The 11,253-nt window shown below is 47.1% G+C and overlaps 1 protein-coding gene across 5 annotated transcripts in view; it reads right to left on the minus strand.

Annotated features, from left to right (window-relative positions):
* Positions 1 to 11,253, minus strand: part of GRM7 (glutamate metabotropic receptor 7) — a 241,955-nt gene that overhangs the window by 88,792 nt on the left and 141,910 nt on the right. For all 5 annotated transcript variants that reach the window (XM_029958222.1, XM_029958223.1, XM_029958219.1 and 2 more), the window contains 2 exons: positions 3,327 to 3,468; positions 2,202 to 2,356 (listed from right to left, as the gene is read on the minus strand). In XM_029958222.1, the coding sequence (XP_029814082.1) occupies positions 2,202 to 2,356; positions 3,327 to 3,468 (297 nt within the window). The remainder of the gene's footprint in view (positions 1 to 2,201; positions 2,357 to 3,326; positions 3,469 to 11,253) is intronic.

An 11,253-nucleotide genomic window follows, 5' to 3' on the forward strand; every position in this document is an offset into this window, starting at 1 on the left:
TCAGGTGGAGCCTGCTGGGCTGGGATCTGCTCCAGGCTCTGGGCTCCATTCTGCTCATTTACTTTGTTCCCATCAATTTATAGGGAAAATCAAGGCAGCTTATTTCTTTTATTTTATGCCTTCACCAGAAGAAATGCATTACTGAATTTTAGGAAGCAGATGTTCATTGCTGGATGATAAAAGAATAAAAATGCCTAATTCCCTTCTCCTGGACTCTTGGCCAAATGAAATTAGAACAACAGAAAGGAAAACAAAACAACATCCAGCAGCCTAAATTCAAGGAAGGCAGCAATCCAGAGGGATAAGAGCCTCCCTGAGCATGGGAACACTAATGCCCAAGGATTCCTGATTTCTGTGAGTAGCAGAGCTGTGGATGCTTCTCTTGGTGAATGAAAGTGAAATGGAATTGGGCTGGGAATGTGGAGTCCTGGAAAACTGCTCCAGGAGAATGGGGATGTGCATCCCTTTACCCTCCCTGTAACAGCAGGAGCAAGAGGCAGATCCAGGTGGCATTTGGGGCTGGATGAACAGGACTGAGGAAGGTAAAAACCAGCCTGAAGCTCTCTGAGCAGCCAGGGAGCCTCTGCTCTGGACAGGGATATCTGGCTCTGCCTCCTGCACCCCTGGACAGCCCCTGCTCTGCCCCACTGCCCTGCCCTGCCAGGGAGTCCCTGCAACACAGGGACCTGAAACATGGACCTGCTCCTAAAGCATGAGCACAGTTAGAGACAGTGATAGGCAAAATGTGATTTAAGCATCACAACTAATCATCCAACCTGCACGGCTACAAGTGCAGAATGCAACCAGCCAACCTTCAGGCAATCCTTCAACACAGTCACTGAATAAGAAGACATTTGTGGGCTCAATAAACATTTTTTTTGCAGATACACCAGATACACTGATATTTACAACTGTTATTTAACTGACTTTCTATACCTGGACCCTTCCACTCTGCTCTCCTCACTTACTGGGTCCAAAAAAACCCCTCATGGGTTCAGTGTGTAATACAGAAGTAAAATATTTTAAAACAAGCAAACCTGGAAAGTTTTTGTTTCTGTTTACTGTTGGCAGAGTTTTCTTTTCTGTGTCAGGAACCCATAGGGATGAATACAGCCAGTATGAAAAGCTTATTAAAATACCCTAGTTTTCAGAAACAAACCACTTCATTGTCTATCAACTTTAGGTATTTACGGAGAAACAACATTTGAGAACACCTCGGGGGCTGAAAAATGTAGAAGAAGGAAGCACATGATACACCTGAGAAGAATAACTGATGAGGAGGGAGTGCAGGCACAGGAAAATGCAAATATTTGGTTTTCCAGGGAGTGAAGACACCCGAACCTATTTTAATATAGGCAATGTGTTCAAGGACTCTTTGGAGACCCTGCCCCACACACCATGTGCCAGCTGTGGAGTTTGTTTTCTTTACTCAAAGGAAAGTTATTTACCTTCTGAACCTTGTAAACAACTTTTCTTTCCATATTATAGAGAACACAGACTCTAATCAACCAGTTTGGTGCCCAGAGGAAGCCACGTGGATAGTTAAGCATCCCTGCACACAAAAGGATTAACAAATTGAGGAGAGATCAGACAACAAACTCTTCAGAACACAAAGGAATGTTGGGAAACAAAGGGATTATGTAAGAGTTTCCCATAAGTTTTATATACATGTGCATATGTATAGGTGTGTATATTTTTCAAGCACACAAGCAACATGTATAACTAAATATAGTGCTTGATCTGCAGGAAATAAAAGTTAAGCTAAGTTTCAGTGGAAGCCACTGATCTGAAAAGGAAGTTTTACTCCTTCAGTGGAGAACTTCTCCGCTGCTTCAGAGTTGAAACAAAGGTTGCAACAGACTTTCTGTGCCCCTGTATCCACATGACACATTCAGATCATTTGAATTTCCTTTCCTTTGGGTGATGGGAGCCCTGTGACATCCCCACAGTTCAGGGTGGGCTCTGGGATCGTGCTCCAATAACCCACTGCTGGCAGCTGCTGCTGTGGGAATGACGCCGGGTGTCCATGTGGGGAACAGGGAGCTTTGGGGAAAATTCGGCACTTACCCCATGTGCTTCCCGGTCTGTATCACCCTGTTCTGGGCACCTTTATCCCAAAACACTTCTGGGGGAAATCCCAGGTGACCAATTCTGCCCTGGCAGCGTGTGGGGAGCAGGAGGGGAGGGAGGGGAGCTCTTACCCTCGATGGTGGCTCTCTTGGGCAGGATGGTGATGGCCCCCTCGGCGACGTCCTCCTGCTGCAGCAGCGGGCCCACCTTGGAGCCCCACGTGTCCGAGCCCACCCACAGGAAATGTCCCACTTGATCCGCCCTCTTGGCGGCCGCCAGGATCTGCCTGTGGGAGAGAAGGGCGTGTTCACACGTGGGGTTTAAACACAGAGCTGCTGCAGAAACGGCCTGTGCCAGGGGCAGGATGGGGGGACTCAGTCATCTCAGAGGGCTTCTCCAACCTAATCTACTCTGTCATGAGCAGAAACAGCACATTCCTGCACCCAGGGCTAGTGGAAGGTGTTGGTGCCCATGGCAGGGGCTTGGAACAAGATGATCATTAAAGGTCCCTCCCAACCCAAACCATCCTTTGCAGTACCAACAGGACTTCTCTTTAAATTCCTCCTGTATCCCATGACTGACACATTGATTCCACCAAAACTTAGAGTTTTGCCACTGACTTTATTGAAACTTCATCCTGAATTCTTTTTGTCTCACTATAGGGCTGAGCCTCTCAGCAACTGATGATTCCATCACGGTTTTAAGCTGATTTAAAATTCTGGAGTGAGAATGTGGAGCACAGGCAAGTGAGAAATGAAATATAAAATATTCTTTGTATTATTTTATGAGCCAGTTCTATGTGATTTAACCTTGAGCATCCAAGTCACTTCATCACTATTAACCTTCATTTGCCGTAAAATAGAGCCTGAAATAATTAATTATACATGACAGAACGAGCTTGGAGAGAGGGGTGTGCTCTTAGTGCCTCTTTGAGGGGTAAGGTCAGCTCTGCCATCCAATGCATGGGTAACCCTATGCCAGGAAAAGTTCCCAGGTCCTGGTCACCATTCCTGTGCCCCCAGTGTGGTCTGGGCACGCCCTGAGCCAGGGCAGAGCACCCTCGTGCCTGGTGCTTCCCCCACATCCCAAACTGCCCCCCCATCACTCTTACCAACAGACATTCCCACTTCCCTCCTCCCGTTCTTTTTGCCTTGCCCTTGGTGCAGAGCTGCCCAGCCCCATGAGCTCCCTCAGCTGCCCAGCCCCATGAGCTCCCTCAGCTGCCCAGCCCCATGAGCTCCCTCAGCTGCCCTCACCTGATGTCCTCATCGTTGGCGAAGATGACGATGGCCCTGGCGTTGGGCGTCTCCAGCAGCTGCCGGATGATCTTGTCGAAGTCGATGGTCTTGTCCTTGCGGTCCTGGGGGATCTTCAGGGACTGGGCAATGCAGAGCCCACCTGAGCCAGAGACAGGGGAGAGCAGAAGGACTGTCACAGGAGGAAAATGGAACATCGGGGTGAGCACAGGGATGGCAGTGGGAACGGCACACACTGGAAGGGGAGCCTGGGGGGAAGACGAGTTCTCTGATGGGATCACTGCCCTTGTGGGCACTTCATGTGCCACTTCCTGAGGGTTTCACACCATTATTTCATATTCACACCATTATTTCATATTCACACCATTATTTCATATTCACACCGTTATTTCATACCATTATTTTTTTGCACAGAGAGCTCCAATACACACAGTCTGCATGGCTGGGTAGGGTTGTGGTTTAAGCAGGTGGGAAAACCCAACATTGTAGAAAAGCAAAATAAGCAAATATATGATCAGTGGAAGGACTGAAAATGGAGGAATTAAAAAAAATAAACCAATCCAAAGGGCAACCTGAATAAGCTTAAACTGACTAAAAAAATCCCAAAACAACAAGCTGAAAGGCAAGTGATGCTGGAGGTGTATTACACAAATTTTATCTCAGCAAAGGGCTGAAATTCTTCTTGGTTTTACAAGTTGAAGGCTATTGAGGGAAAATATTTCCACTGGAATGACTTATCTGGAATAGGAACAGCTAAGGAGTTGAAGTATTGGTAAAGCAAAAAAAAACCAAAACAAAAAAACCAAAAAAACCAAAACAGGTAAAAAACCCCAACCAACCAACCAAAAAAGGATAAAAATGAAAATCAAGGATAAAGATCAAGAAAACCCTTATTTGTTCCCATGCCCATCACCAACTGGGCTGGAGAGACCCAGATATTGAAGCCTCGAGATAAAGTACGTCTGTGAATGGGAATTCTCATAAACACCCAGGAAAGGTGGCACAGAGTGTGAGCAGAGAACAGGGACACCCACAGGCAGGGCAGAGAAAGGCTCCCTGCCAGCACAGTTCCCAGAGTACAGTTATTTAGGTTGTTTTAGGAAAAATAAAAGAAAAAACCATCCCATCTCCAGTGATATTCTGCTTGTTGCTGGCAGATGAAAACGCAACTTTTGCCTTAATTATTTTGTTTCTCAGTGGTAAATACTTTCATCTTTTATGGCATCTCAGATACCAACCTCCCCACTCTACTGCACAATGTGTTAATTAATAACATATCAGAGCTGCTTAATAAGAAACAGCAGTGGGGACGAGTTAATTAAAAGGCAGCAGGACAAAGGAGAGATTCACAGATATGCTTTAAAATACAGATCTAAAAGTACTGTTAAAGGAGGCCGTGGAGAAGGTGTTTGTATGGAGGGATCCTACAGGGGGAGGAGGAGGAGGAGGCTCATCCCCGGCACACACCATCTGCCAGTGCAGCACCATCCTCGACCCCGGGCACAGCAGCCACGGCAACACCTGGAGGAACCCCTGGAACAGCCGTGACAACCAAACTCAGCCCTTAAAATGGTGAAATCTGCCTCCTGTGCAGGTCTCTGAGCACCTCCCAGAGCAGGGCAGGCTCCTCTTCCCTTGTTTGAGACGCAGAGAAGATGAGATGCAGGGACTGCCTGAAGGCAAAGCAGCTCTGCTGTATTGGCTGCTCCAAAAGCTCCGGGGGAAGAAGGACTGGTTTGGTGGGAAGAAATAAAACAGTGAAAAGAAAAGGCAGGGAAAGAATAAAAGAGAATAATAACCCCCAAGTTTTCCTCTGACTCACACAAAATCTTTCGTTTTGTTTCACAATTATCACAACCTGAAATTTTTGCAACCTGGTGTTTTTGTTGCTTGTTTGTTTGTTTTCAAATAAAACAATACAGGTTTTTAAAAAGAAACTTCATTTTTAAATGGAGAGACAAAGCCTCGCTGCTAGTGAGTTCAAAAATCTAAAGAGTTTAAAATGCTCTCTTTTTTTCCCCCAGTCAAAATTAGGCAGAATGAACTCAAACCCGTGAGCAGTGCTATCCAGCTTTCCTGGAATGACCCACTTGGCAGGGATTGCAGCTGGTTAAAAGCACAGCTCCCCCAGCCAGCCCTGGCTCTGAGCATCCTGCTCCATGGCAGGGCCAGGGCACCACCCAGGCACAGCAGTCAGGGAAGCCATCCACGTGGCTCTGCTGGGGAACATCTCTCTGCCCTGGCATCAAGCCTAAGGAGAATTTCAAGTTATTATCTGCTCCTGGGAAGTCCCTGTGCCCTCCCTGGCACTCCATCACTCCAAGCCAAGCTACTCCAAACCTCCCCCGAGAGACTCCGATTTCTCTTGTAAAACAAGGACGTGGCAACTTTGGAGAATTCATTTCAGCAAAGAAAGGAAAAAACCAACCCAACCCCCAGAGTGCTACAGAGCTCCAGGATTTGTCACCTGGAAATTTATTCCCTCCCTCCACAGTGTCCTTTTGAGAGGCTCCCACTGTGACAGAGCAGAGCAGGAGCAGATGTATTTTATGGCATTGGGACCAAAGGGCTCCTCTGTGCTGGATGGAGCCATTATTTAGACACATCTGAAGCTGCTGTGAAGGTCCTTTGCAGTCCTTCATCACCTCCCATCACCTTCAGTCAGAAAAGGTGAGAGGACTGGGAATGCAGCCCAAAGAGCAAATAGAGGCCTGAGGAACAAATACAGCCCCAAAGGCACCCAAAGGGGTCAAAGTGTGCTATTTTCCAGTTTGCTCAGCTCAAATCCACCCCAGGCAGCTCTGACACCAGAGCACAAAGGTCCTGCAGCAGCAGTGACCCATCCCAGCACCCACCTACCCCAGCCCACGAGCTGCTGCTCACACCCGACCCCTGAGCTGGGATAACAGTGCTCCCACCCCTCTGGAGGAGCCCCTGGCAGGCACGGCCCCCTGGCATTTACCACTCTCAGCAAGCAGAGGTGCCCAGGGAACTGAGGGGAGACTGTCCAAATGGCACAGAGAGAATAAGTTCAGCTTCCATATTCTCGTCCCGCATTCCTGTTCCGCCAGGAAGCGTGTGCACAGTTATTTAACCTGTCAGGTTAATGCACTGCACTCACCAGGGAAAAACCTCTCAGGCAATTAAGTGGTAGCAAGGTGAAAGTTGCAAATTCAGGCCTTTGCCTTGAATTCCTGCAGTGATCCATTACCCTGACGGACTGGAGGAGTGACAAATGCTCTCACTGGCACCAAGTGCTGTGGCAAAGGGGGGGAGTCTGGAGCCAAAACCACCTGAGACCAAACCAGGGCTGTTCTGACACACCCAGAAAAGCCGTGGCTGCCCCAGCCCTGGAAGTGTCCAAGGCCAGGTTGGATGGGCTTGGAGCAACCTGGGCTAGTGGGAGGTGTCCCTGCCCATGGCAGGGGTGGCACTGGATGAGCTTTAAGGCCCCCTCCAAGACAACCATTATAGGATTTTATGATTCCATGACTTTGTGTCTCCAGCCTCCCGCCAGATCCTGTGCTGTGAGATGACCAACATGCTCATCTTGCTCTGATCAAAGGTTGGGACATCAAGGCCATCCACCCATTGTGGAGTGACTCCCAACAGCACAAGCACCCTACAGCACTATCATGTGATGGTTTTTCCCGGGAATCCCACTCCTAAGTCACAGATGTGGCACAGGGGTCAGGCCACATCCCAGGACGCTCCAGCTCCCGCAGCCGGAGGGCAGGCGGATGGAGCCAGCTGGGTGGCAGCTGACAACACACAGGAACAGGGGAGAGAGTCTCAAAAATATCCTGGCTGCCTTCCTTCCCCCCTGCCAGCTCTGTGCTGCTCCGAGCAGATCCCCAGGAGGGTTCTCCAGGCTGGAGCAGTCACGCGCTAAATTGGTCGGGGCATTAAACCCCCAGCGCTGGTATTTAAGGGTAATGGATGTATCTGGTAATCAAAGTGTTGCTTCAGTATCCATGGATACCCACGATTATGTGGTATTTGGATTCTGGTACAACACTAAGTACATTATTCTGCTTCCCTGAAATTCTCCAGGAGCTATTTTTCTTATCACCACTTAATTGGATTATCAGGTAGCAAAAGAGACACTTTAACACTTTTTCAGCTGATTTATCTGCAGAGATCCTCTTTTTTTTGGGGGGGGAGGGGGGGAATTACTTTTAGCAACACTGAAAACATCACAAAGTTATGTTGTTGCTGCTGATTATTAAAAGGAACTCTCAATTAATTTGATTAATATGTTACTTTAAAATTAGCAGCTGCCAGGAGCTGCCTCCTGGGTGTTTATTAAAGTTATGGGAACAACAGACAAAGCCTTTGGCATTGCATGGCTCGGCACAGCTCATCCTCCACTGGCAGGGATTTGAGGACCTCTCTCACTGCTCATCAGCACAGAAAACATCCTCAAATTAGGATTTTAACAAAGGCTTATTGGGAAGCATGGGAAAAGATCAGGTTAAGTACAGATGGCAACTAGAATTTTAATCTAAACAATAAAAACAAGAAGTCTTCAAGTGTGGAGGATTTCTGACCCCTCAGAAAGACCCTACCAGGGAGCTGCTGTGGTCCCACGATGATCCAACAAACAGGACCCCCCATCACACAGGGGGAAATACAGTTTAACCTCAGCTTGGGGCAGGCAAAGGAGAGGAATTAACTGGGGAAGAAACAAAATAAACCTCAAAGGCACATAGTGGGGTTTTTTCATTGCTATGTACGTTTTTTATGTCACTGCTGGGCTCTGGCATATCCTTCTATACCCTGCATATACAATTTATGAGCTGCAATGAATTTTACTTGTGAACCTCATATATTCTGCAGACAGGAAACTAATGGCAGTAACACTGAAGACTGAGTTAGAGAAGTCAGTACTCTCCCCATGTGAAAACTCCAATTCTACAATTGAGGATATTTCCCTGATAAAGCAGAGTCACAGCCCAAAGGAACTGGAACGATACAGATTATTTGATACTCCTGAAATGCAGCCGGGCTGGCAGCTTGTTTGGCATCAAACTCCTCAGCAGGGAGAGAGAACTGTTCAAAGAGCTGACACAAAACCACCAAATCTTCAAGGAACAGTCACTGGGAAGTCAATACATGACTCACACCTTTAGAGCAGAGCAGGAGCCTCTGTGGCAGGGAGGGGGTTGAGGTGGGGTTTTGTTATATGAGGGAGTTCACATTTCAGTAAAACCCAGAATAAACCCCTCCATGTCCATGCTGCAAGACTGGTCCTCAGCCTCTTGCAAGTAATAAATGAGATTTTCAGTAAATCACTCTAATGCAGGAAAACTTCCAGTGCCATTCCCAAAGCTGCAGATTCCCAGCACACTGACCTGGATCTCTGATATTCCCCTGTCCCTTTGGGGCACAAGGTGCCACCAGTGTGGAAGTTCACCAGGGATGGGCTGGGGTCATCAGAACGCTCCAGAGGAAAGATCTCAAGCATTTATCCAACAGCTCCAGTCCTGCTCCATCTTCCCAGGAAAGCTGGGATGCAGAGCCCAGAGGAGACCCTGGGGTGATCCAGCACCAGCTCTGCCTGAGGCACTACAAAGGGATTTTAATCTGTGGAAATCAGCTGATTGGTAAAAAAGTTCCTGCCATTCCATGCAGCCAGAAATGGAAATAAATTAATTTATTCTGACCCCCAAAATTAAAACACAGCAAGGCACATTCAAAGACAAGTGGCTGGATTTCATTCTGCCTGGATTTGCTGGGCCAAATCAGCACAGAATATTCAGGATCCTCAGGAAAAAAGAGTTTCAAGTTAAAGAAATGGCTAATAGAGAGATCTAGAAATGCCAGCTAGGTCCTTGTCTCCAAAATCAAAGTTCTAACAAGACTCTGGATTGGGCTGTTGGGTCATTACCAGGAACAGTTAATATCCTTAATCTCCTGCTTACCAAGAACTATGAAGTTCCTTCTTATGCCAATAAAAGAAGTTTACAACTGCCCTGATCTGCAGATGGGCTCAAATTTAAATTACATCTCCATAGTATCATAATTCAATTGTAAAAATGAAAAGTGCACCAATAATAAAATTACATTAAAACATGAAACTACAAGTTATCCAAGAGAAGGATCCCTGTGGATACCAAACAGCTTTAACTCAGAAACTTTCTACACATGAAGAATCTACTGAATCATTTTTGAATTTTATTTTTGCTAATCTTGTTTATTGTTTCATTTTTTCACATTAACCCTCATCATAACCCAACACCAGAACACCTAAACTGATACAGAAGACTAATATTTCTAGTATGTAATTCGTTAATGCTTAATTCCATTGTGTCAGACCTTTGCTGCATGTTTAATGACATTCCTGGTGCGTTTTATCACCTCAAAATTGTCCTTTATTATGGCAGTTATACTCCAGTAATATACAAAAAATTAAGACTCTCTCTGGAACACCAAATTAAATTATAAGAATGGTATGGGATCATTTTGAAAGATATAGAAAAGCTCTGTTTGCTAGAGAGAAAATGAAGAAAATTAAGATACCCTGTTAGACCCAGAGCCACCGGGGCTTGGGAATGTGTGTGGGAACAGGAGAGGCTTTTGCAACAGGAGGAACTTGGGATTTATTGGCTTCCTAAAATCTGTGCTATACAAAGAAGGTGCACTGGAGCCACACAGCGTATCCATGCAGAAAAAAACCAATATAAAATAAAATTATGGTTCAGCTTCAAACATCTAAAACACTTTTGTTGTTACAACTTCATGCCAGGAGTGCTCCAATGAGCTGGTCTGGAGCAGAGCCCTGCAAAGCCTCCAGAGGGGACAAACCCTGCTCAGAGGGACACTGAGATCCCCCTAAAAATGAGACATTGCCAATTTGAAAGGAGACTGGATTCCAGGAAATCAAGAGAGAAGATAACTGATAAACCATTCCCTGTAAGGACCCAGAACAAACAGATTCTCAGCTGAAGAACATTCCTGATGCCTTGAATCATTTCCCTGTTTTTACAGCAGGTGCTGCTGGCAAAGGGAAAAGAGAGACCCCAAATCCAGACCCCCCAATAGAGGTGACAGGGGTGCAATGTGGGTCTGTGGGACAGCCCTGGGTGCACCTCCTGATCCATGGGATGGACCCCCCAGGAGTGCAACACGCTTTGTGTGATCTCATACGGCACAAATCCCAAAATAACGGGAACACAGGAGAGAATCCCACAGTTGTTACGTTTGGAAAAGACCTTTGAGGCCATTGAGCCCAACCATCAACCAGCACCACCACCACGTTCACCACTAAACCACGTCCTCAATCCTCCCCTCTCTGAGCTGGGTTTAGTCAGCCTAAGCCCAGCTCTGCAGCGCTGTGTGTAAAAATAGCAAAGGCAAAGTTCTCAGCAATGGTGTCAGAACACTTTCTAAAACACATTTGCTTTAGGAACAACTGTGGGCGGTGAAAGCTCTGGCTGCAGGAGGCAGAAACAAAGCCCCAAAAATACCGCGTTCCACAGCAGAGCCTTCAGCCAAGCCATGATCCAAATGAGGGTTGTGCTCCACACAAACACCAGCCAAGGATCTCAGTCCTGCAGCTGGTTCAGAAATCCCCCAAACTGGCACACTCAGAGCCCTGAACTGACATTCCCGGGAGGGGCATGGGAAGCAGCCCCTGCTGCAGACACAGCTTTCCTCGGGCATCTCCAGAGGCTCCTGATGCCCAAAGGGAGGGAAGCGTGGCAAGGCTGGTCCTGAAGGGACACATGGGTATCCTGAAAGGAGATTGGACTCCAGGGAATCAAGAAAGACACAAAACTGGTAAAATATTCCCTGTTTTCCTGTAAATAAGTGCTGGACAGTGCCTTCCTTGGCGCAGCTTGAGTCCATTCCCTCTCCTCCTGTCCCTTGTTCCCTGGGAGCAGAGCCCGACTCCCCCCAGCTCCCCCCTCCTGTCAGGGGGTTG

This window comes from Manacus vitellinus, unplaced genomic scaffold (assembly GCF_001715985.3).
Source record: "Manacus vitellinus isolate BGI_N305 unplaced genomic scaffold, ASM171598v3 scaffold_14_pilon, whole genome shotgun sequence".
Classification (NCBI taxonomy): Eukaryota; Metazoa; Chordata; class Aves; order Passeriformes; family Pipridae; genus Manacus; species Manacus vitellinus.